At 44.6% G+C, this 26,200-nt stretch overlaps 2 protein-coding genes across 3 annotated transcripts; one reads left to right on the top strand and one right to left on the bottom strand.

Moving 5' to 3' along the window:
* Window positions 1–1,296: 1,296 nt before the first annotated feature.
* CGRRF1 (cell growth regulator with ring finger domain 1) lies at window positions 1,297–14,381 on the bottom strand. 2 transcript variants are annotated; one of them, XM_032189157.1, is made up of 6 exons: window positions 14,262–14,381; window positions 9,172–9,311; window positions 7,691–7,868; window positions 7,350–7,497; window positions 3,942–4,049; window positions 1,297–2,579 (listed from the first exon to the last, which is right to left on the bottom strand). In XM_032189157.1, exons 1-6 carry the CDS (start codon window positions 14,363–14,365, stop codon window positions 2,229–2,231), a joined length of 1,029 nt encoding a protein of 342 aa, XP_032045048.1. In that variant the 5' UTR covers window positions 14,366–14,381; the 3' UTR covers window positions 1,297–2,228. The 2 variants fall into 2 exon arrangements, with proteins under 2 accessions (XP_032045048.1, XP_032045049.1); XM_032189158.1 differs by having other exon boundaries at window positions 1,297–2,576.
* Window positions 14,382–15,628: 1,247 nt separating this feature from the next.
* On the top strand, window positions 15,629–25,308 carry GMFB (glia maturation factor beta). The gene is made up of 7 exons (XM_032188295.1): window positions 15,629–15,658; window positions 16,832–16,928; window positions 17,466–17,515; window positions 18,466–18,515; window positions 19,578–19,660; window positions 20,901–20,974; window positions 23,371–25,308. The coding sequence occupies exons 1-7, from the start codon at window positions 15,656–15,658 to the stop codon at window positions 23,440–23,442; spliced, it is 429 nt and encodes a 142-aa protein (XP_032044186.1). The 5' UTR covers window positions 15,629–15,655; the 3' UTR covers window positions 23,443–25,308.
* The last annotated feature ends 892 nt before the right edge of the window (window positions 25,309–26,200 follow it).

Below are 26,200 nucleotides of genomic sequence, written 5' to 3'. Positions count from 1 at the left end.
AGTGGGGCTGCTGACTACTGCGCTCAATCAGTAAAAGAGAAAAAGAAAAAAAAACACATTTATTTGATCATCTACGTGGACAAAAACCAAGTCCCTGCTAACAATGAAAGTGCCCAACTCCGGATTGGAGCTAGTGCAGCACTAAACCGCTCCTCTGAATAATAACCCGTGTGTTCTCCATCCCAAATACAGGTAAACTGTCCGTATGGAACAGCTATTGTCATTGCTCCGGCTCTTCGGTGCAGCTGTAGAGGTCTTTATTAATTTTTCTGAGAGCCCACAGAATCACAGCACGACTTGTCCCAGCTCTCCCTTCCACAGGTGACACACGCACACAAAGAGAAGGCTGAAGAGCAATTATTTCCACCATCACCACCTTGGCCGCCCTGATTTCATGGCAGAACAGTTAGCAACACAGCCGGGGAGGTTAAACTCAGCAACTGCTCCCATCAGGTTTGTAGCTAGCAAGGCTCGATGCAGGACCAGGCAGCCAGGGAAGGTGATTTTTATTTTCAAGACTTACCTCACCCACTCGTTCTTGCACATTCACATACTCACTAGCACCAAGACGTGTGTCCAAATGGTCCAGTCAAGATTGCCTACAGGGAAACAGAAGGCAAGGAACGTTGTCTGTCACATCCTTCTCATGCCTTTGTGGCTCACACTGAGCAGTGAAGACCCCAGCTTCCTTCTTGATTCCTTTTTGATTCACAGTGCAAACTGCAGGCTGATTCGGCCAGCCGTTTATTCCGGAGTTGTCTGTGGCAGGGAAGGTCACTCCAGGTAGAGCAGATAAACAGCTCTGCAAACAGCTCACGGATCACCGGCTGGAAACCTGCGGCCACATGCATCAATTCCCAGCCCCTATCTTTACAACTAAGCATTGCTCTTCTCATTATCACCTACATCTTTTTCTCAGAGGTGACTGCCAGGAACTTGGAAGCAGGACGATGGCAAAACAAACAAAGAGAAAACAGAACATCAGATGAAACTGAATACCTTGAGCAGGGGAAGCTTCCTTCCCTATCCTGGAGGCGTGCAGCACCTTGCGTGTGGCACACAGAAGCCAGCTCCAGCACAGCACTGATAAAGGAGCTGCAGGAAAGAGCAGCTGAAGAGCTTGGAGCACGGCTTTTTCTCCCTGAGTAGCTGTCCTGAAGCTGGGCATGGGGCAAAACCACAAGGGAACAAGAGGGAAGAAAGAGAGCTGCTACTCCCCATTTTCTAGAGGTCTTCACGGCCATTTTTATTGCTTCTGACAATATATCGCTGGGAGAAATAAAAGAAATACCATTCTGCAATTCTTCAGTTTCTTTCTTTATTAGAGTACGCACATTTCCTGGGACTACCGATAAAAGAAAACACAAATGTTCAACTTGTCATCCCATCTGACAGTGCAAGTGAAAAGAGTTGGAAATTCCCCAAAGCAGGCTACTCAGGTACGAACAGCACAGCAGAACTGCCCAAGTAACAACGCCACAGATTAATTAACATTTGCACGGAGAAAAAGTTCTTGCAGCCACTGCCAGCAAGACTGACAGTCTGTCTCAAGAGGACACAGCAGTGGCTCAGGCTTGGAAGTGTCAGCAAGGTTCAGTTCAAGCCAACAATTATCAACAAAAACCTTTCCACTCATTCAGACGGGCTTTGGCTCAGGTCCCTCACGCATGCACACACACACACACTTTCAAAACTGACATAAACAGTGTCCTGAACAACTTCAGCTTCCAGCTCCTTCGGCTACAAAATAAATATACACGGGTTTAACAATGAAGAATATATCCTTTCCTTCATTAGTTACGATCTGTAAAGTGCTAGGTTGCTAAATTATAGTGAATTAAAACGTTGCTCTAATATTTTAAATACAATAAATATAGCTGAGCCACGTGCACTTCAACTTCACTTGCAAGTTTTTTTCTTTTTTCAGTAGATAAACTAAATTTAGTAATCAAAATAGCCTGCAATAGTACTCCATGAAAAACTAGTAAGAAGTTACAAAAATAATCACATCCTTCAAAGATCTCCTACGCACTTCTTCTGTCCACATTGCACGGATAAATGTAGCGTTCCTGTGAGCATATGGAGCGAAGACATGTAAGGAAGTTGAAAATTACCTAGCAATGCAAAGCAAAACCCTCCAAGTTAATGCTACACATCCTCCCATAAACAGTCTGTTCTCTGCATTTAACCCTGGTGCACACAACCCAGTTCTTCTATTTTTGTCCCCGTTAAAAGACTCTCCCAGGAAGAACATCTTCCAAGATCTGGGTTGATTCATCTTCATCTTGCTCCTTTTTACTGCACAGTGGAAAAGATTCTTGAACAAACTGCCTACACATCGGGCACTGCTGAAAATACCTAATGCAGCCATCGCACAGGCACGTGTGTCTGCAGGGTAGCAGCACCCAGTTCACCGGGCCATTCTGGCACACAACACAGTCTTTACTGTTTTCTTCGTGCAATTCTGGCTCATCTTCAGCCAGTCCAGCCTTTTCCAGCAAGCTTTTGTCGATGCTTCTCTCACCTGAGGAGGTATCGCACGAAGACGGTGCAGTACTATTTGCAGACATGAAGAGCTGCTAAAATACACATACACATAAAAAATTAGCAGAATCCAACAAATTCTCTCCTGCTACCTGAGCACACCCACACACCATGCAAGTTCCACTGCAGCAAATATTCTCAGATCCGCTGGGTCAAACAGGACCAAACTCACTCCCTCTGTGAGTGAAGACAGTTTCCTGGCCTTCGGTGATTTGTATTTCAGAAGCATAAAAATATCTAAACCACGGGCAAAATATCAAGGAGAAGATGTCAAATCTTAGCTGAATCAAATAGGTGTGCATGCAGGAACTTCAACAGAACTGCACAGGTTTCCAACAGCTCAGGTTTCTGTTTCTGGTGTATCAGTCTCTGTGCCTTGAGGGATGCTTCTATCCACTCCTACCAAACATATATCCCAGCGAGCCTTCAAATCCACTTCACTCTACCTACTCTGCTCTTCCTCACGTTAAAATTCTCTATTCCTCTCTGTCGTATTTTATGTGAAGCACAAATTCTTCTGGGCATGATCTGTTAATAAAGCCAGCGAACTACCACGCAGACAAAGATGCCCACAGGGAGCACACTACACAACCGTACTACAAAGTGCTGCTGCACAGTTGTTTCTCTTCAGTTTAAGCAGTATTTTTTACAACGGTAACGTGAAAATAAAGCTTAAAGGGGATCAACAGGGAAGTGTACCTAGATCAACTACATCAGTAAAGAAAACATGGCCAGGACAAGCATTTAGTGGGAAAAATCCATTCTGAATGAATGCTGAGTCGATAGAATTGACTTGGCACAATTTCTAGCTAATCAATATTGTACATTATTTTTATTATCATCGTAATAAAGTGGCAGAGAATCACATCATCAACTGCCTGACACGGACACAGGACAAAGATGGTCCCACAACACGCACAGATAAAGGAAACTGAAAAAGAGTAATGAGAACATTGGTTCATATGACAGTGGTCTGTACTATCTTCGTACAGGTATTGTGGTAAAAAGAAATTAGTAGATGTTATTCTGAGGCTTTTCCAGTTGTAGAGCAAAATAGGAGAAAGTGCTCTTTGAGAGATTAGCAAGGAAGTAAATGTTTTGTAGAGAAGCAGCATTCAACAGGTAGTTAATTTGTTACTACTGCTTGAACAAGCAGGCAGGACCCAGGCCTCCTAGACTAGAAACGAGTTATTTCTATAGGAAATCTTGAATATTTTCATGAATTCTACACAGTAACTTTGGCTGGAACTACTCAACTGATGAGTAATAGTTGAAATTATTTTATTTCTTTGCAATAACAATACAAGTCCAACAACAATTTAGAATCCTGAAAGCCCCCCCAAACTAAACTTAACACTGTCACCCAAATGAAACAAGACTTGGTATACGTGGCTTACCTTAAGATCATGGTATTGACCTTGAGCTAGAAGCAGATACTGATATAATATTCTGCAGGAAAGTCTGTAGCTCTCATCAGGAATATGAATTACAGCCACCATTGAAATCTACCAAGAAAAAAAAAAAAAGAAAAAAAGCTGTGTTTAACACCTTTCCTTTAAACATTACCTGCTTTGTTATAACTTCTGACCTGCTTGGACATCCAGGACTTCACTGACATTGACTTCAAGCACAGAGGAGAACAAAATGCTGGACAGGGAAAAACAGAAAGTGGCACATGGAAGCACCTTGTGGAGCCTCAGCTTTCTGCCCTGGTCCTCCACGGAGCCCTCCCATCACCAGTTTACAGCGGAGACTCACTGACTGCTCTCACCTGATGGAATTAGGCCTGAGGCAGGGCTTACAGTCGTGCATGAGCCTCAGAGGCTACCTGCATAAATGACTTCAAGCAGAAGCAGCAGCTCCTACACCCCTCTGAGCACAGACCAATTTGTGGTGAGCATCTCCAAGGTGGGAGAGAAGCTGATGAACTGCAGGGAGTTTCCTACAGCAACCAAGCTGCAGGCAAATGCATTGGACCAGATGATCCTAGAGGTCTTTACCTTGATGATTTTATAAATGCACGCACTTTGGTCCCATACAACACACCTTGCTGCATCCCAGGCTGTCTTCAGCACAAGACACAACACTATCAGCTGAAGGCAGAGCACAGACTCACAGGGCAGCACAAAAATGGCCTTCTCCACCTTCTGTTGCTTCTCTCACAAACACACAGACCATAGTTTTTAAGACTCTGAGAAGCATCACTGATTGGCTTGTAAACTGAGTAGGCACAGGACAAATTTCACTGACAAGGATTACAAAAGGACCCCGTGGGCTGCCTTTAGAGTCACTTTGCTGAAAACAAAAGCATTATATACGCTTGCATGCTGTGTCTAACACCCTTGCCCTGCTCAAATTATGTAATAGCCTCTAAGAAGTTTAAGAAAAAAAATAAGTGAGATTCAGTATTACTGCAGTTCTCAGAAACTGTCAAAAGAGAAATGAAATTATAGCAGAGAGCTACTTTGTTTAAATAAATAAATAAATGCAAATCAGACACACTTCAAAAAAGCAACTACATGGCTAATTACATACAGAGTTTAAATCTATACGTACCTATGCATTTATACTGAGTTTCCTGTCCTTCTTGCATACGTTTTTTTTTTTCCTCCTAAATCACAATGCCTCAAAAAAAATCGTACAGCTTAGTACTAGCTTAGTTTTGGAACCTGAAAGCCATCAATTCTCCATTCAAATGATGGATTCTGTGTTTTGATAATAAGATTTTAAAAGCTAACTGTTCTCGGTGCATTTGTATTATGTCATCTCACCAGAAGTGCTTTTTCCAGGATGATGCATGTCTTCAATTCGCTGTTTGCTCAGACACCCAGGCAACTTTCTGAACAGTGATTAGAACTAGTTCACAAGACAAGTGCCTCAATCTTCAACCTGTTGTCTCTTTTGTTAGCCCATCCTGCAGCACAGAAATAAATACTGGGACGCTACAACCTAGCACAAATCCAGTGCTGGTTCACAGAATGAGGTTTGTAGGGACCACTGAAGATCATCTGGTCCAACCGCCCCTGCCCAGCAGGATCACCTAGAGCATGTTGTGCAGGATGACATCCAGGTGGGTTTTGAATATCCCCAGAGAAGGAGACTCCACAACCTCTCTGGGCAACCTGTCCCAGTGCTCTGCCACCCTCACAGTAAAGGGTTTGATTCTAGCTTCCCTTTCCTTTGAGCACCAAACATTTTCTCTGTAAATAGCTGCCTGTCATAACCAAGTTACTTTTCAATCTGTTTTATACACGCAGCCCAAGATCTTAAGTCTTCCACTCTAGCCCTGCTGTTTTTCAAATCATTTCTGTAACCCTTTTCTATTGTCATGCTAATTGTCTGGAGCTAGAGGAAAATTCCAGCACAAAACCACATGGGTATGATCTAGCCACAAACACATTTGGGATGAAAGTTAGACCAGCCAGAAATGAGAAATGAGGTTCTGGATCACTGTCTGTAGTGAGAGAGACAAAAAAAAGTAAGAAGAGACAAGATGGAGAATGGAGCCTGATGCATCTGTATGAGAAATCATATCCTATGTGCTATTATCATTCTTGCCACTACGGCAAAAATCCGTCTCCACAGTACACTTATACAAGTTTGTTTCAGCATCAGATGCAAATCTGACATTTGTCATGCAAGTTCAGGTGGATTTACTCCTTTGGCCACATTAACAATTTCCAGTTGTTCTAGAAATTGTTCTCTTCTCCAACACTAGGTTAAAAATACCTCCCCTCACTTTCTATCCCTTTCTTTTACATTAATGAACACAAAAGCCTAGCATTGCCAATTCACTTCCATGCTAACGTCAAACACATTCAAACACTAAATACTAAGCTGAGCTCTAACCATGCATGCATGTACCCATCTGGGAAATAGCTGAGGGAAAGAAGTCTCTTGAAGGAGGACAGGAGGGAGGAGAGCAGTCCAGTTGTCAGGTGACAAGAAGCCAGGGACTGGCATCACTTGGAAAGGGAACACACAAGTTTTCTTAGGTATTTGTAGGATCTCAAAAAATTTCCAAGTGAATGCAGGGAAAAGGATTCTGCAGGTTTAGGCAATTCACTTCCGAGTTTATTGGTATTATTGCTCAAGCAATTACAGCTATCACGTTACCAACCAAATGAAAGGAAAAGATGGGGGATAAAAGGTTGTTCTAAATTGTTCCAAAAAGAAAATTTAAGTATGAGTTAGGAGTTTAGAAGAGATGTGACAAGGCTGAAGTTGTTTTAACTCTATTAGGAGGAGCTGAATCTCTCAAGTCAGTTTAGTGCAGGACCTTCACCCCTTGCTGCAAACCACCTGGGGAAGCTACTGAGAGACTTAACGTACTGCATTACGCAGGCCTGATGCAGAAAGGTAACATCCACGTTCTTAGCGTTCCAGTCAACAATTAGCTCAAATATCTGTGTCAGACATTAAAAAAAAAATCTACTTTGCCAACAGCAACCTGAAAGGCTGTTATCAGCACAAGAGCTCCACCACAGGTCTGTGGAATCAGAAAAATCAGAGCAGTATCTTAGTAACCTCCCCCAACCCTGGTTCCTCTGGCCACAGGGCTCTCCGCAGAGGATACCTTTAGCAGACAGAGCTAGGGCTGTGTGAAAACCACAAGCGGCTTTTGAACGGCACACATACATTTTTATACAACAATTATCCTCGCTCCCCTGGAGTCAGTGACCAAATTAGGGACCAAATTCAAGGGGAGAGGGAAAACAAACTCTTTTATTCAAGCCTAGATTTGTCTCCTGAACCATTCAGTGCTTAAATAGAGCGACCCTACAATATATTCCTAAATTACTTACAATGTCATATATTTCCCTGTCTTCTTCATCAGCTAATGTCAACAGTGCAATCAATGGGTAGCGAGCTCGAGGCACTGGGCCGAAATCGACAACTTGGGCATCTTCTGGTAACTGACAATATTTTTCTTCCTTCTCATTTTTCTTGATGCTTTATTTGGGTCAAGGAAAACAATCAGCGTCAGAGCAAGTGTAGATAAATGTGACGTCTGCATAAAGAATATTTTCCATCATATTTGTTCACAAATACACCGTGCCAAGAACTGCCTAATGTTCACAAGCCTCAACGCTCCCTGCGCCAGTAAATCAGCATATTTTGTCAAAACAACTTTAAAAAAGGATACAAGTACTGTTGTCGATAGAGGTATTCGTTGTATAGAGCATCCTCTAATGCCTGAGGAGTATTTATTCTGAAGCAGTAGACGTGTTTTTGCAACGCTTCGTGGAGTTTTTGAACATTGCAGCCCCAGTAGCAGGTAAGAACACAGTCTTCCAGACAGTCAGGTGTCAGTGTTATACCCTCTTTTAGAAAGAAGATAAGGATTTCATTAATTCCATTCGCTCACCTTTGTTCAGGAACTCTGGAAGTACTAAGGCAGGTTCTTAAAAGGCAACAGGCATGAAAAAACTTCAGTGTCTGAGATTTTAACCTATTCTTTAAAACCTTTGGCTAGGTTTGGTGCTCATGGAAGCCAATGATGATGATTAAATGGTCGTGAGGAGATATAATGGTTGATTAAGCTAACAAAAGCAGCACGTGCATTGTACGAAGAGTAAAATTTAACTTCTGGTAACATTTTACATGCAAACTGGCAGGCCCAAGAGCATAACCTCTAGCCCAAAGTCCACTCCCTCTTTAGACAATGGCATTACTTGGATCACTGGCCTGCTGTGGATCACACCTGCTGTGGTCACAAAGAAAAAGGCCCTACTGATCAAGCAGAAGGATGAAAAAAGAGGATCTGTGTGCTGCACTTCTTTTCTAAAAACCAACTATCCAGCTCACCAACTTCTAAATGCTTCCTGCACAACTCTTGGAAAGTTCCACCAAATTCAAGTGCTCAAACAGCCTGAAAAATCCATGTTACTTGAAGATTAAGTTGAGGATTTTTCCTTTTATTTTCTTTTCTTCCTTTTTCTTCTTTTTTTGTTTTTAGTTTGGGGGGATGAGTTAGATAAAGAATGTTCATTAACTGCTGCAGTCCCTTTCTCATTCACAGGAAGGCTTCACATCTATGTTAGTGGAAAATGCCCAGCCTAGCTTACTGCTCCCAACAAGGCAGAAGTGCACGAATTTTGCTTCATGCATGGGTGATTTCAAGGATGTCAGGGACCACTTGACTCCGATACACAAAGATATTTCACTTCAGTTTCCACTGAAGCACAGGCGTGTATATACACGTGTGTGTGTTTAGATATTTTCAAGTTGTGCACTTCCAAACATCACTGGAGATCTGAAGTTTAATTTTTGATGGAATGAGATAAATTCTATAATGAATTCTGTAGAATTCTACAATTCTCTAAAGTTTACCAAAAATTGCTCACAGCAGCTGGCAAGCTGCAAATGTTTTTATTACTTAAAATCTGTCATAGCAGGAAGCGCTTCATTAATAAGAATTAAACTGTGCTAAATATCCAAATATTTCTCTTTAAAAATAGCACACATGAAACGCTAAAAATTGATTTTTTCCTATAGCAATGATGGGAGGAAGCATGTTTCTACAAATCTACTGGTAAAGGAAAAGGATGAGAGCAAGAAACATGGATAGTACTATATTTGGGAACACAAACGAATGAAAATTAAGCACATCAGAAACCTACTGACTTGTTACTGAAGCTGTGTCGGGATGTGAGATTGCTAACCCAAAAGGATTCTTCACTTGTCTCATCCGCTTTTTCAGTACTCTCGTGCTGGATTCTGTTTCTTCCGAGTTTCTCAGAATAACAGGAACGCCCAAACCAAACCTAAGAATGAAAAAAAAAACACAGAAGCAGCAGGTTATGCATTAATTTTGGCATGTCTGAATCAAGCAGTGCAACAAACGGACCTAGCTTTGAGGAATGTGTTAGGATGCATGCATAATCCAGCCTGCCAATGCAGTTCCAGCTTTTTTGGCAGAAGGTAGGAGTCTTCTCAGTGCTAAAAAATAATAAATACATTTTTAGATAGGGTATATTCTCCAGTGGTGGGATACAAACAACATACTTTACTCCTGCACCATTTGCAGTGTGTGAAATCAGTGAGGATGGTCGATGCCCTCTAGTGGTACACGGTTCACCGAAGTTTTCTCCCAGCTGACATCTCCACAGCCACTCCTGGGACAGAAGAAGTCGCTGCTGACAGAGATGGAACAGACTTCATGGGCTGGGTGCTCGGTAGGAAGACCTCAGAGTAAATCATCCAGCCCCAAGGTACACCCAGCTGTAACTACAGCCAGCGAGATGCTTTGAAGGAAGATTAAGAACCCAATTTTCCACATTATCCTTGATTATAATCAAGATGCTGATATCAAACCTGGGGTCTCCCAGCCTCTGCTTTGAGCCAGAAACCAGATGCAAAATAGTCCAGGCTCTGAATCAAAGCTGCAATTTAAGACCCCTTTGAAGGTGAAACTAACATGCTAGAAACGTCCAAAGGGTGGTTTGCCTCTGAAAGGATAACTTCTAAAGCTTTGCTTCATTTACTTAAACATTCCGTGGATCAAATGAAAATCAAAGAAGCCAAGAGGGAATACTTCTGATGATCTTTAAGGCCCCTTCCAACCCAAGCCGTTCTCTGATTCAGGATGATTTCTGACAGCAATTAAAAAAAAGAATCAAGGTTTTCATACCGCCCAGGGCTTTTAAGGGAGCTGCTGCAGAAGATCAGGATCTACAAAATGAGCTCTGCAGAATACTTCTCACTTGGCTAAAAATAATTCAATTTTAAGGTGACAGCAATAACGCTCGGTAACCAAAGGATAATTAGAGAAACTGGCCCAGATACGCAATCAGAAGACTGCAGACACGCAATCACAGAATGGAGAGGTTTTTGTAACCGCGTCCCTCCGGCCCTGTCTCATTAGCAAGGCAGCAGGGAGAAGCTGTGGGGGCCCTTTGTTAATGCATTTTAGCAAACAGTTATTAATTAGCTCAGGCTGTACTTCATGCATTTGTGCTGCTGCTGCCATCACCGGCGCTGTTCGAGCGGTGGCCAATTTAATGGCTCTGAATTTTGGTTTGTGCAGCCAGCAGCGTGCTGGCTGTGCCCTGCACCAACCATTCCCATTTCGCAGACTGAACCAGCAGCTGTTCAATAAGATGGATCTCGTATCAGCAACCCCAGCTGAGAAGGGCACTACCTGCTCCAGTGTAAAATCTGTTTGAAAATTGATAATTTCACGTACGACACAGCTCTGAGCCAAACAGACGATTTTTTGGCTTTGCTGCTACTTTTAGCCTCGTTGTAAAATCATTTTGGACTCCTGGGTGTCAAACCAAGAGGGAAAGCTGAGCTTTTACTGACATTGAGCTCTGAAAAATTGCCTCTTAATTCACATTGGAGGGTGCCCTGTGTAAGGCTAACAGCAAAACATCAGTCAAAGGCGACATTCAAGTTGAGGAAACAAAACAAAAAAAATATCTCAAAGCCATCCCCAACAGCACCAACCTGTTCCTGGCAGCCTGACAAATATTTGCCTTCATCATTCGATGTCTTGCCTGAGTGCCACAGATACAGCAAAAGGGAAGAAGAAAGGTGATAGAGAAGAGTCTGCTCTCATCGTGGCATCTTTGAGAAATTCCTTTGGCTTGTTAGATTGCTGGTAATGTGTTCCTGCCTGCGATGGTCTCTCACAGGGTGCTCAGTTTGTGCACGTGGAGGGACAAATCTCTCACCTGATGCAATTAAGCAGCCAGGCTGACTTTGCTGGGGCCATAACGAAGTTTAACATCTTCCAGTCTAACATCTTACCCAGAAAGAAACCAGGTGCAGCAGCTGCTGGGCTTGCTCAGTGTCTGAGGCTCAATGGAGCTAATCTCTCCAGCCACACATAAAGATGCCTCCTGTTTTGTACCATCTGGCCCATTCTGAAGTACAAACCCTGCTCTTTGGAAACTTTCCTCGCTGGTCGAAAGCGACAGGATAATCGCCATGAAAAGCAGCCACAGAAAAAAAAAGCCTCCAGGGCGGTTTGAGCAGCAGCTGAAGGCAAAAAGCCCTTTCTGCTCAACAATAAGGTACAGTGCTTCTGTACGTTTTCAGGCAGTGCTCAGTGCATGAAGGATGAATAAAGTTCTTATTTTACCATTTCACTTTCTACCAGCCTAGATCGTTAGCTGGTAGAGGGGACAAAGAATTTCTTCAGAGCCAGGCTCGCGTAGAAAAAGCACACAGCTCCACCAGCTTTGGTCATGAGTTAATTTCTTCAAAGAGCAGTCCAACTTGGAAAAGGGGAGCAAATACGACAGAAAGGGCTCAAGGATTGAGGTAAAGACAGGGAGATTGCTCAACAATTATTGTCACAGGCTAAACAGACTCAGCGTTGGGAGATTTATGTAATTTATTGCCTCTTACTAAGAAGCTAGAGCGGTGAGAAACTAAAATTAAAATCACCTTCCCCCCACCCATCCTCTTTTACCTCTTTCCCCTGGGCGGTGCAGGGGAGCTGTGGTCACTCCCTGCCCCTGCTCCACCTGGGGTCTCTTTTGGGGCTGTTTCTGATCAGATTTGGGGCAGCTGCTGGGCTCTGCTCACAGAAGCCACCCCTGCAGCCCCTGCCAGGAAAAGCCAAGGCAGCAGGTACCAGGCATCATCCTGCCCAGTAACCCACTCATATTCCCTAAGAACAGCCCCAGGTGTCCAGGGCTGGCCATAAAAACAGACGCTCCTCGAGTCCGTGCCTGGTTTTGCTAATTAAAGCACCAGCATTCCTAAGCAGTTGGTGGTTTTCGGGCTGCCTGCCACCATCACGTACACGTTTATAAAACAGGCCGGTGACTGGTGCTGGAAATGATGGGGGAAACAAAACGTCGTTACAGCAGCGCAGCGAGGATCACGTCTTCACACGACACCACGTGCATTTGTAGCAGGATGGGATGTGTACCACATTTTTTTTCATGTGTTAGGAGGTTTGAGGGGGTCTCAGCACAGCCGACACGCTGGGAGCTCTTGGTCTTACAGCTGGGGTACAGCAGAACTCAAAGGTGGCTGCAAATATCTCCGGAGCTGGTGCTAAGCTGCTACACTTAGCTAACAGGGTAGTTTGGACACACTTTGTGCATGTTTACATGAACTCCTGATTTAGTACCATGGTTTAAATGATCATATTTTTAAGAACTGGTGAAGTGAGAAAGGTTAAAGTGAAGAAAAGTGGATGGCAATATAATCCTGTCAGATTGCAGCGGGACAGAGAGGATTGTGAAAAGGATTTCTACAAGTAAATAACGAGGTGGAGCTTGGTCCAGCAGACAACAGCCAGCCTCGCCTTCCCTTCCACCTGCCCAACGCTAGGGGAGGCAATGCAAAATGAGAACAAGAACTCCACAAAGCCCGTCTGAAAGATCAAAACATAATTTCATTCACACTGAGAGCAGTAGATGGCACACGTCTGAGGCGGCAGCTAACGAAGTGGTGTAAACAAGGGCAAGACTTCGCTCTAGAGGAAAAAAGAGGCAGTGTTTATAAGCTGCCAAAAGAACAAACAGCGACAGCTACAGCACCTGGAATTCGGAGAGAGACAAAGGGAGGAGAACACTGAAGCTCAGCAGCACCATGGGTATGGATATGAAGCCAATACGAAGCGCAGTAACTCAATTTTACTCTCTCCAGAAACTGCACAAGTGTGGCGTCTCCCCAATTACTGCATAAATTATTCTGATTGCTAATCAATGCCCCCTGCTTGGCGTGTGTCTGTGTTTACATCCAGGCAATTCCGAGCCAGCAGGAAAGCAAACACAGCAGTGCCACGGATGGACATCTGAGAACCTGTTTGTTGAGGGCGGGCATTTGAGCACTACGCTCAGTGCTGTCCTCCCTCACCACCTGCATTAATCACAACCCCACTTCTCTGGCCACTTCCAGGCCCCATGCACCCACCCCACACCTCCAGAACATATTCCCTACAACGTACCAGCTCTCATTACTCCCCTCCCACACCGTGCCACCCCATTACCTGGCTAAGGGCAAGGTCCTGCACCTGGGTCTGAGCAATCCCAAGCACAAACACAGGCTGGGTGCGGAATGGAGTGAGAGCAGCCCTCAAGAGAAGGACCTGGGGATGCTGGTTGATGAAAAACTCATCACAAACTGAACTGTAGAGGTTGGAAGGGACCCCTGGAGATCGTTGAGTCCAACCCTGCTGCTAAAAGCAGGTTCCCTACAGCTGAGCAGGAAAAATGTCCAGCCCAGAAAGCCAATGGTATGCTGGGCTGCATCAAAAGCAGCGTGGCCAGCAGGGTTAAGGAGGGGAATTTCGGGGGGGAGGGTGTTCTCCCCCCCGTGCTCTGCTCTTGTGAGGCCCCACCTGAGGTGCTGTGTTCAGTTCTGAGCCCCAGCAGGAGGAGGACACGGGGCTGGCGGAGAGGGTCCAGAGGAGGCCCCGAGGATGCTCAGAGGCTGCAGCCCCTCTGCTGTGGGGACAGGCTGAGGGAGCTGGGGGGGCTCAGCCTGGAGAAGGGGAGGCTCTGGGGAGACCTCACGGGGCCTAAAGGGGGCTCTGCGTCAGGGGGGGCGGTGATACCACAAGGGGCGATATCTTTAAGCCAAAAGCGGGCAGGTTTAGTTAAAAACGAGGCAGAATTTCTCCACAGCGCGGCCCTGCCCCATCCCCGCAGCACCTCAGGCAGGGCCGGGGGCCATCCTGGGCTGGGCCTGAGGCGCTGAGGAGCCCCCTCCCGCCCCCCGTGACCCCCCGGAGCCCTCCCCGGCGCGCTCACCAGCCCAGCACCAGCCCGCTGGTGACGAGGAAGCAGGCGAACACCACGGCGATGTAGAAGAGCGGCGAGTACTCGTACAGCGTCACCAGGAACACGGCGGCCATCGGGGCCCCCTCACGGGCAGGCAGCCCGGTGCTGTGGCACGGCGCATGCGCGGAAGCCGCCGCCCGAAGCCGCCACCGCGGCCGCTGCCCTCAGTTTGCCCGCACGTGGGCGGGGCCTGCGGGAGGGTGCGCAGGTTGCGCGGCGCTGCGCGGTTTGCGTGGCGCTGCGAAGTTTGCGTAGGCCGCCCTATGGAGCTTCTTGGCTCTTCAGAGGGTTTTTGGGGGGCTGCAGAGCGCCCTTGGCACGCTGTAAGGAGTGTGATCCCCCTACGCGGTGTCCTGTGAGGTAACAACCGCCTAGGGAGCGTGATATAGGGCGAAGGGAGGTGAAAACGCGTAACAGAACATAAGGATGTAAAGGGGTGTGCCCACAGCCGCTCAGCGGCTCTCCTCTTCTGTGGTGTTCGCTGAACTTTGCCTGAAAATGTGCAGTTTTGTCCCACGGTTCTGGTGTTTATTAATATAACTTGCAGGTGGTGTCTTCCCCGGGGTTAAAGGATGGGCCCTTTTAACTCCTGGTGCTGCGGCAGGTCTGAGGAGGCAGCGTTATGGCAGCTGAACGTCGCAGCAGGGTGACAAAAGGCAGATATTTCCCCCGGCTCCCGGCCAGATGCCTGTTATGGGAGCGAGGCGCTGGGGCTTGCAGTCTGCCAGATCCAAGTCCTGGTTCATGTCCAGAACCACACTCAACTCGTACAAACAAGAAGTTTCCTGAGCGGCAGACCGCACTGAGCCTCACGCTTGAATTTTCTGCGCCTTATTAAGCTGGAAACCCCATCCCAGGGCGGTTTTTTCATGGCTGAGTCATTTCTCCATGGATTTTCCCCCTTATTTCGGCAAAGGGGCAAAACCTTGAGCTCCCTGACGGGCCTCAGCGGCCTTTATGGGGACGCCCTGCCCGGGGCAGGCCTGACCCGGCAGGTTTGGGGTTTCTCAGCCCTTTCCCACCCCAAAATTTGTCCCACAGCGGCGGGACCCGGCCCTGAGGGAAGCCTCGGGCCGGCCGCGCGCGGCCCCGCCCCGTTGCTAGGATACCGCGGGGGTGGGCGGGGCCTCGTCTCCATGACAACGAGGAGGGGGGCGGGGCTTGATCTCCATGACAACGGAGCGCCCCTCCCTCCCCCGCGGGCCGCGAGCCTTTGCGCTGATTGGCCGCGGGGTGGAGGGCGGGGCTAAGAGAAGAGGGGCGTGGCCTCGGCGGCGCAGGCGCAGCACGAGATTGGGGGGGGGGGAGAGGCGGCGGTTTCCGTTGGCGGCGCGCGAGCGGCGGCGGTTGGGCGCGCGCGCAAGATGGTGAGGGGGGCGCGCGCCGCCTGATGGGGGGGGGAGGGGGCGCTCCGTGAGGGGACAGCGCGGCGGGGCTGAAGAGGGGGGGGGGGGGGGGCGCAGGTTTTTGGGGGAATAACGCCAAAAGTGGGATATCTGCGAGGGGTTTGGGGGCGGGGGGAAGGAGAGCTGCCTCCTCCCAGCCGGTATGGGAGGGAAGGAGCGTGGCGGCCGGCTAAAAGCAGGTAAAACTGAAGGGGTTAAATAGGGGTTAAACACCTCAGGAGGGGTTGTGTGGATAACCCGGCAAGTCCCTTCGCTAAAAACGCCTCGGGGTACAGCTGTTCTGTCAGGAAAAGTCTTAATACCGTAATAAATTTACAAATACACCGATAGAAATAAGCTGGAGGTGGGAAATCGTTTTTACCTCGTCAGGCCAGCTCGCAGCTGAGGTGATGATGGTGTGTGTGAAACGCTGCTCAGGAAATGGCAGGGGCTGGCTTGGTGCAGGCGAGGAGATTGCGTGTGCAATGGGAGATAACCTGCTTGTGAAAGCCTCGCTTCCTTCCCCATCCCCAGCGGGGAGACTGCTGGAGCCTTCTCTGGGCATTGCTGCTGAAAACTTGGGCTCGAGGAAAAAAAACCCACAGCTTTTTGGCAGAAGCGTCTTAAATGTGTTGTGTGTGTAAATCTCAAAAGTTCAGTTAATGCTTTTTGGGTAAAAAAGCAGTGGCCCTTGACAACAATCTGTCTTCTGAAATGTCAGCAGTACTTCCTATTTCTTTAAATGCTTACATTACTTTAACCAGTTTACTGGCAAGGCTTCCTTATGGTTTATTTCCCAAGTGAAGTCCTGAAATAACATTATTTTTTTTTGCTTCTAAGAACTATCTATCAGAAACGGGAATCCCTGATCTAAAAACAAAACCATCCCACTTCAGGAGTAGCTAAAAATTTTATAACTAACCTTGTGGCTTTGAGGACGGATAAAAGAACAGATAAGCGGCTTTTTGTTCTTAAAACTTGCCTTCATGCATGGTTTTTCTGGTTGGAGTATATGTTCTGAAACTTTAGACAAGTGCTTGTAGTTCCACCTCATAAGAGCTGTGGGCAGATGTGCATGACATGGGATTTTTTTTTCAGTGTTACTAGAAAGATTTCCCTTATCAGTCGCTCTCCTCTGCCGTTTCCCTTTTGTAGAGTGAATCTCTGGTGGTTTGTGATGTTGCTGAAGACCTGGTGGAGAAACTGAGAAAATTCCGGTTTCGTAAAGAAACCAACAATGCTGCCATTATAAGTAAGTTTAAAACACAACTGGCCAAAGCTGCAAGATTTTGCAGAAAATCTTCTCTTCCTTCCTGTGTAATTTTGTTGCTGTAACAGGTAAACGTGATCCAGGAGACTTACTGCTATGAATTTCAGTACCTTCCATTCTGCCTGTGTTTCTAACAGTAGAAAAACACAGTTTTAAGGAGAGAAGGCTTGGCTTCGTCTGCTCTTAGCAGAGTTTTTGTAGCTAGCTGTGGCTCAGAGTCCATGTCTGGCTGTAAAATGATAGCAAAAAAATGTCAGGGCATCGTCACTTTCAGTTCATAAATTTTGTAGCTGTTAAGTAGGAGAGTTTAACGCTTGTTTTTGTAATTTGAAAAAAGCTTATTGCTGTGAACAGCCTTAGACCGTACTGCTTGTGCCTTCAGGGATGTTGTGAAGCCTTGGGTTAGGAACTGAAGAAACAGAGCAGATGAGGAACGTGCTTGTGTGTGTGTTAAAAAGCCTTATGCATGCATTGTATAAATCAGTTGAAAGTTGATCTGTGTTTTGTTTTGATTTGTAGTGAAAATCGACAAGGATAAGCAGTTGGTGGTACTGGATGAGGAGCATGAGGTTTGTTAAATGAATTGTAAATAAGAGTATCTTCAGCCTGCAATGTATTGTTGTCTCTAAGGTACTGCCTTAGTTTCAAATTGTTATCAAACTCTTAATCTAATTTGGGTCATGAGCTTATTTAAATGCATGGTCACTCTGCATGTAAAGCACAGCACTATTAATAGTGGGACTGCACAGAAACAATGGATTTGATTAATGGCACAGAAGATAAGTTATTTTAGAGCTGTTCTTGTACGACTCTGTAGGAAAAAGGCACCTTTGGCACCTGCTGGCTTTTGGAAGAGCGCTCTGCAGCATTTCTCCGTGGATCTGCATATGTGGCTTCGAACTGGTCTGCCATCAATTAGAGGCTAGGGTTGCTAATCCTCTGCAGATCCTAAATTTGATAGGTGGCACAATAAGGTCAGCACAGTGGGTAGTGTTTCTTCATGGTACGTAGGGCAAAATTAAATCCTTCCAAGGGATTTGAGCATTAACCACAGCTCTTACTCCCTACAATGTAGAAGTGAATGCAGTGTTTGAACAGGACGGGGACTCTCTGCTTGCACAAGGAGCAGTTTTTCAAAAGCACCTTTTACGTAGCGGATTTTAACGGGTACTTTTTTGGGTGTGCTTGCTTACTTCTGTTTAATGCTAGAGTAAGAAAACCACAGTAGCTGCCAGCGCATCCAGCCAGAGCCAAAATGTTTTCTAAACTCATTATGCCTAAAATAGGAATGATTATTCATGCTAACATTAATTCTGTGCTTAGTCATAGGGATTTCTTAGCAGGAAAGCTTTCCTAAACTGCTCTAGTAACTTGTACGAGAGATCGTTATCAGTTAAACCATAGATGTGTATCTAACTTACAGGTGTTTCGCTATCCCACTCTTCTGCTTTAGACTTCAGTTACACCCTCAAGTACAAGTTAATTTGTTCAAACATTGCTTTTTGTTTAATGTTACCAGGGTATTTCTCCTGATGAGCTAAAGGATGAACTGCCCGAGAGACAACCTCGATATCCTTCTTGTGCTGCTGGTGTTTGGCTTACTCCTGGAAGCTGTTCAAGACGTTCAAAGTTGGACTTCACCTTTTTAGGCCAATGCTTGCCTGTAGTGAGCCTTCAGTAATATTTTATCTGTGAGGTATCCTAGGGATCAGTTCTCACGATGCACTGGCTGGTTGTCCCACATAAAGACTTACTCAAGCAATGACCGATACAGTTAAGCCTTTCCCAAGACTTTATTTTCTTTTAAACCATGTTCTGTAACATTTGGGGAAGTGAAGCCATGCTGCTGTTAAGAAGTGAGTAAATTGTGCCAGTTTCCTATGTTGCTACTTACAGACAACTGCCTGTGTAGGATCCCTTTTGCTACAATCTCAGCACGTGCCCCTTGCTGTTTTGCTGTAGTTGCTGCACTTGGGAGTCCTGTAGGGATTCTTCCCTAAATCACGAGCATGTACTAAAAGAGGTGGGAGGGTGGGGATGCAGGAAGGGAGAAGAGCAAGGGGAGAAGTAAATTATTCTTTATAACTAGGTGAAGTAAGAGGGGTCTTTAAGTTACAAGCAAAGAAAATATCCCTGTCCAGTATCCTCAAAAGGTGGCTGGCCATGTGCCAGGTGCTGTTCTGAATCTTTCCTTTCATGACCATGGTGCAGTAGGAGGCTGTAAAACAGGAATCCTAGCTAAAATGTGAGGTCAAATTCACCAAAACACCTGAAACGATGAAGTGCTCAGTCTGCAAAGAAATCCAGGAACTTAGTGGTGGGTGTGGGAAGCCTTTTCACAAAGCTAGGGGAGGAAACCTTGCAATGGAGGGGTGATTTTAGCTTTCTGATGTGCAGCAGTAGTACAAAGATGACCTTTTCCCCCCAGCTGCAGTAGAAGTTGGTGAAAACAGGCGGGGCCAATTCTGGAAGTCAAATATGGAAGTGAAAATAAAAGACACTGAGACTAATTAGCAAAATTGAGGCATCTGGAGCGCGTGACTTAGTTGTGCCTGCCTCAGGCTCTGCTCATTGAGGATTATATCCTAACAAAATAATTGTTTTCCTAGTTTCTTTAACCTCAGAAAAAACATTTATTGTGTATAGTTACAAGTATCAGCATGAAGATGGAAGAGTTTCCTACCCGCTGTGCTTTATCTTCTCCAGTCCAGTTGGTGAGTGAATATCGAACGGTAGCTACTACGTGCTGTCAATTTGGGGGTGTTCTTTGCGATCGAAGTGCTCAGTGCTCAAGTAATGCTTCAGATGTCTGAGTTTATGCCAGTGCTGGAATCAAGGTGCCATAAGGGACTTAGGAAGGAGGGTAGAAGAGATCCTTTCTCTTCCGTTTCTGAAGGCTGAGCAGAAATGTTACTTTCCTGCCTCGCTCTCCAAACGGTGCATCTAAATGTGCCCGCTGTGATCTCAGTGGCGTGTTCAGCAGCGTTTTCCTGTAAGTGAAAGGAGCCTGGAGTGCTCTGCATCTGTTCGTGTAGATGTAGCCTCATGTGTTTCCTGTTGGCTTCCCCTCAAATCTTGCGGAGGTGTCAAAATATGACCAGACTGAGCTCAGGAAATGAGCGAGGAGAGAGCTAGAAGATGCCACCCCTGTTTCTGAAGGCTTTTGGACACCTCCGTCCATCTTGGGATGTCAGCAGCTAGGCGGGAGGCAATTCCTCTCCTTCGGGGGAGCCTGTGCCTACCTGTGAGAGGACTGGGACAATGTAAAAGGGTTAGGGTGGAGGTGAAGAGGGTTTCTTAGAGGACCTGGACGTGATGGGCAGCAACTCAGCAGTGCTGTGCTGTGGAGGTGTAAAGGACTCACAGCTGCAGATGCACGGAGAACTGCAGTCAGAAACAACAAACCATTAGCTAGGACTCGTGAGCAGCCAGTTACCTTCAATTGTGGCTGAAATTTGGGGGGAAAAGACAACGTTCAAACTGCCTGGGTTTGTTCTTAGTGTGATTTTTAGCTCAAAGGCATATGCTGTAAAGATCCATAGGAGTATAACTAGCAGAGCCTTGGGAATCTTCCAGAAATAGCAGGATGGCAAAGAATTGGATGTAATGTAATCAGCACGCTACTGCAGCAGTGGGAATTACTGCTTTGCTTGCTGTTTTGTTCTGAACTGTGATTCTATTTGCTGCAATATTTGATGTTTCTAAGCAGAAATACAGATGTGTGTTGAGACCACCAATTGAACCTGTGTAACTATGCTGTCAGGAAATGCTTTTCAAGTGCCAAATATGAAAGTATGAGCAAGGCTGATGCTGTACATTAAGAATTAGGTCACTTTCCTGAATGAAAAAGTGGCCTAATTCAGCTTTCAGTTTGGATTTTTTTGAAACCTTTTGAGATATTACAGTTGAAATAACCAAACGCTTTTTTTTTTTTTTCTCCCCACACAACTACAGGATGTAAGCCTGAACAGCAGATGATGTATGCGGGGAGCAAGAATAAGCTTGTACAGACAGCTGAACTCACTAAGGTATGCTTGACTAGTTGAAGTAACTGTCCCTCCTCTACATGCATGTTGCAGAAGCTGTTTTGTGTCTTGCTTGAAATCAAAACAAGGATGTTATGAGACCTTGTAATTGCAGCAAATAAAGTCAGTTTTAGGAAGGCTGAAGATAGCAGCATATATGGGGATTTCTGGATTTTTAGGGGACAGGAAGAACGATGTTCCAAAAAATGACCATGTAACTGAAATGTCATTTAGTAAGGTACATAATATCGTCACCATGGGGAAGCAGTATGTTAATGAGCAGTATACACTGAAGCCTTAGAATTCTGTGGACTAGTTTTGCTGCATGGTCTATGGGTTTGCATGTTTACAGACCGTAGCCATCAGAATATATACCAAGTGCCAAGTGCTGAACAATTCTAAATGCTCCTGTGTTTGCCTCCTCCACTATTGGCACCTGTTTTTCTCAAAATTTTAGTTCTGACCAATAAAACTAAATAGATTAAATGGTCGCTTCAGGCTTTTCATAGTGTGAAATGATTTCACAATTCCCCATCAGAACCATTCCCTTTCAGTCGTCTTTGACTGAGTACTTCAACATCCCATTAGAAATGTGCATTAGGGCAAAAGCAGAACCGTGAACATCTACCTCGTAAGAAAGACCTCTTTTTAAAGTTAGACTAAGTTGACAGGAGTAAATGGGAGGGAAGCAGAAGCTGAGGCAGAAGTAGCATACCTACAGCCCCAAGGAAAACTTTTTAAGGTCTGAGAACTCCAACATCTGAAAGAAAGGGAGAAGAATTTTGGGAGGAGACAGGCAGTTGGTTTTGGTGAGTGAGGAGAAAGACTTGGTGGGAAGGTAAAAGCCTGGGAACTAGCTGAGTTGGAGTGGCTACCGCTTGTCAAGTGGGAGAAATTGATTTGGTCTGAAGTCCTTTTGAATAAAAGCCTCGGAGTGGGCATAGAAGTCCATGATTATCTTCCTTCTGGAGCTGGTCCTAGCCTGTCTCCAGTTCAGGTTGTTCACTTGCTCTTTAAACGTGCTTTATTCCTTCCATCACTGAGCCCTGCTTCACTGTAGCTAATGCAGTGACTTCTTCCTGGTGTTATTTCTGCATGTGAGCTAAGGCCTGTCATTTTCCTCTGTGGCTTGCATATTAGCTTGGCTTCTATTAAGCTGTTCCATGTCTATAACGTGGAATTTTGTTCCCCTCACACCCTGCCCTGCCCTAAATCTTTTACTTAAAAAGTCAGCATTAGTTGGTAGTATTACTGCCTGAATACAAGGAGCAGCGTCCAGAGCCCAGTCCATCAGAGCTGGAAAATGATACAAATCCTGAATTCTTTCTTGAAGAGGATTAAAATGGTAAAATGACTGTGGACAGGACTAACTATGAGCTCGTTCCAAACAGCAGGTTTCCTGAGAAGCTTGTTTTGAGAGTCCTGCAAAAAGCCATCTGGTCAGCTGGCTTAAATGTGCTTTTTTACAGCTATGTACTCTATAAACTTATCAGGATAAATAAACCTATTTCAGCGGTAAATCGATTATTTTCAGTGTTGTCAGAACAGGAACAGTAGACTAGAGGAAAGTATTTTGCTGGTTTCATTGTGTAGGAGAACATTCTTGAAGGCCTGTGGATTTTACTTGCTGGACTCTTCTGAAAAGATTACCTGCTTGTGGGCATCTCTAAGGCTCCTTTTAGCAATGCAGAATTTACCTACCCTCTCATCAAGGCTATTAAAATCAGAACTGAAGTCACTTGCCCACATGGAGCATAAGGAATTTATTGGCTTCTTTGGTCTTGTTTTTTTTTGTTTCAAGGCCATGCTAAAAGTTTAAGATAAGCACAAAGCGTTAGGTTGGTGTTGTTTATGAGTCTTCTATTCTGAGATTTCCCAACCTTGTTTCTTACATTGCAAACGTGTTGCTGGATGCTATGATTTTACTGTAACTCATAGAAAAAGTAACTATCTTGTACTGAGTATGCTTTCAAAACTTTAGGCGTAATTCAGCCTGGAGGTTAATTCATTTTTGTTGTTCAGATAGACAATCCTCTTGCTTAGATATTTAAGGAAGACTATGTATGAGGTGGTGCGATTTCAGAGCAACTTTAAAATGTAGTGAATGTGCTGTTCTCAGATATATTTTTAAACAAGAATGATGTCTGGAAACAGGAACTGCAGAATTTTTAACTTGTCAAGTTACTAATATTCCTGGCTGCTTAGTCTTGTATATTTTCAACTGATGTTACATTAGTCTAATAATCCATTAATGCAAGAAAGCAAGTGGAAACTCTTTAACTTGGTTACTGGTTTATTACAGCTCAGACAACTTGTGTGGAAAGCTCTTGATTGCTTTGTATGCTTATCCTTTTGAAGTACCAGCACGTCAAATATTTACGTGACGCAATTTTGTTTAGGTATTTGAAATAAGAAATACAGAAGACCTAACTGAAGAATGGCTGCGTGAGAAACTTGGCTTCTTCCATTAAGAAAACCTCTGTAATAAGTATTTATGTACCATCCTGATAATACTGGAACCAGACATGAATACTTACATCTAAAAATGCACTGTATTTACATCTGTTTCCTGCAGTACATCTCTTGTGCAAAGTTTGTGCAAAGAATAGCAGGTCTGTCTCCTTGAAGTAACAAATCTTTGCAGGTGTTTCCTTATGTGTACCTGTTAAAAGGGAATACTTCTCTGCAGGGAATCCTTTTGCACTCTTGTGACTAATATTTCTATAACTAAAATCGTTCAGTTCGGGATTTATAGCTATATACAACCATAATTTGGAAGCTGACGCTAACTTTTCTGAGCTACAGATGCATCCTAATGAGGTATACTAGCCATTTATATGCAAAAATCATGTACTGTCACTTACCCGTCAGAATTTTTGACCTAATGTCTTCTCAATTTTGGAAACTATTCCCTGGAAGCAGTTAGTATTAAAAAGACAAAACCCTTGTACAGCAAACCCATCCATTTATCCCTTCATTGAGTCCATATGAAATTTCTCAAGTTCTCGGAACTAATTTTTGTCATTCCAGTAATTCCTCAGCTGACTGAGTCAATCTTAACTAAATTTCAGGGCAAAGCTTTGTCCAGTTCTCATGCTAATGCAGTCTTGCAGGAACTAGAAGATAACTAAGGGCTGAATTACAACTCTGGTTGCTTTCATACCAGATGTCTTGTGCATATAACTTATGACACTGTTAAGAAGTTTACCTCTGCTCATTTCCTCTTATACGAACACCTGTTAATACTGTGTGCCTTTAATTTGTTAGCTTTAAAATGACTTGAGAATTTTACACTGCCACTTATTACGAATTTGGTAAAATCTTTGTTAAAGAATCCAAGTAACATTTTTTCCTAGTGCCTAGTGTTGCAGTTGACATCTGTAAAACAAAAGCTAACCTCATTTTCCTTGAAATTCCAGTCATCTGCTCCATTTGTAGGAGTCCGGGAGGTTGAAGCTTTTCATGATACTGAATGATTTATATCTCTTTTTGTTACAGAAGTTGGCCACACAGAGCTTTTTGAGTATTTTAATGACAGTCTCTAACTTTCTTAACTGCTTGTTGGTCAAAAGTACATTCCAAGTGAAGCTTTTGCATAAGTGGTGATTTGATTTTCATTTACTTACGGTTCATCTCTTTGAAACAGTAAAGATTCTAATGTGAATATAGTATTTAACTTTTATAAATGACGAGTCTTTTTACAGGTCTGTTTTATAATGAGTAGAATAGTTGTCTGATAGGGGACATCACGTTCAGCCAATGCAGTGGCAAAAGGAGTACTCGTGACAGTATCTCACTATCTTGCTCATGAGTGTTTGTTGTGCTACTGAACAAGAATCTGCGTAAGAGCAGCTTCCTGTTGATAACACACCTTAAAATACAGCTGCCCTAACAAATTTCTTTGGTGAGAAGGAATGCAGTGTTAAATTTGGAGGCCAGTATTTCATGCTGTGAAACCTTTGCTGAAAGGAGGTCTATTTTTTGTTTGTAAACATATGTTGTGTTAGCGGTTTTAACACTAATTCCTGTAAGATCACAAGGAATTTATTTGCAGGGGTCCTCAGTGTTGGTATCTCTCTTCTTAGTTTGATGTTACTGCTCATTTATTTGTATACAAATCTGACTTGAGAGGAGCTCTTCAAAATACATGCTAGGATGATTCAATTAAATCGATCTTTCAGTGCTGGAAGGAAATGCTTGTAATTAAAATTAAATTTCTCTTAACGTATTGAACTGGAAAAAAACATTTCATTTCCCTGGACACAAAATGTTGATTATGAAACTGTTGCTCGGTCTTTCTGTACTAGAGATCAATAAAAAAATACTTTTTTGATGAACATTGTAGAAATAAGACTGGCTTAAAAGGGATGTTAGTCAGAGTCTCAGTCTTGAAACAGCAAAAATCTCGTTCCCTTAGCGTTGTGCTAAAGGTAAGGCATGTCAAAGTACAGGCTGGGTGAGGGGAAGCTACCACTTGTACCGTTCAGCTTGATTTTCAGTGGGAAAACTGGATTAATAATCTCTGCCATTGTACTTTGTACACTGGGGGGCTGCCAGCATCCAACTGCTGCTTGCAGAAGTCTCAACGACAGTGGCTGTAAAGGGGCCTCTCCCTGGAGGAGGAGGAAGGAGCCGCTGCAGTCAGATGGGTGAGCCTGGCTCTGCATCTCTGGATCCCTCCCCCTTCTGCCAAGCAAACTCTGCTACTAAAGATGATGTCCACGTGCTGGAAGTCTTCAGTCAGAGTTCTTCTTTGCCATTCACTTTGTGTGTGCTTGGTGCCTCCGCTTAAGGACTTTCTGCCCTGGGTGCTGCCCCTCGAGTCTGGCAGAAAGCCACCAAATCCTGTTGGGAGTGCTAAAGCCCACGTTTGTGTGGGAGACGATGTTGACGCTGCTCAGCCCACCAGTATTAGTCGAACAGCCTTGCTTGGTAGCTGTGCCTCCTTCCCTTCTCTGAGCTGGGGAAGTGAGGAAGCAGCTGCAGGTACTTGAAGAATGAGTGTGCAGAGGATGTTTGCTATTCTAGGCTTGTTTGTGGCTTCCTTGTTTCTAAAGCAGTGCTTTGGCACAACTCTCTGCCGCTTTCTGTCCTAGGCCCTTGAGATATAGATAGTGCTAATACTTGGTTAAACAAAGACATCAATTATACCCAAATCCGTCCGGCACAAATATTTGTTTTCATATTTTCCCCACCTTATCCGTAGAACTGTGTTTTCCTTACTGCTGC

This window comes from Aythya fuligula, chromosome 5 (genome assembly GCF_009819795.1).
Source record: "Aythya fuligula isolate bAytFul2 chromosome 5, bAytFul2.pri, whole genome shotgun sequence".
NCBI classification, from domain to species: domain Eukaryota; kingdom Metazoa; phylum Chordata; class Aves; order Anseriformes; family Anatidae; genus Aythya; species Aythya fuligula.
Note: the sequence above shows the minus strand (reverse complement) of the source record. Positions and strands in the feature narration are given on the sequence as shown.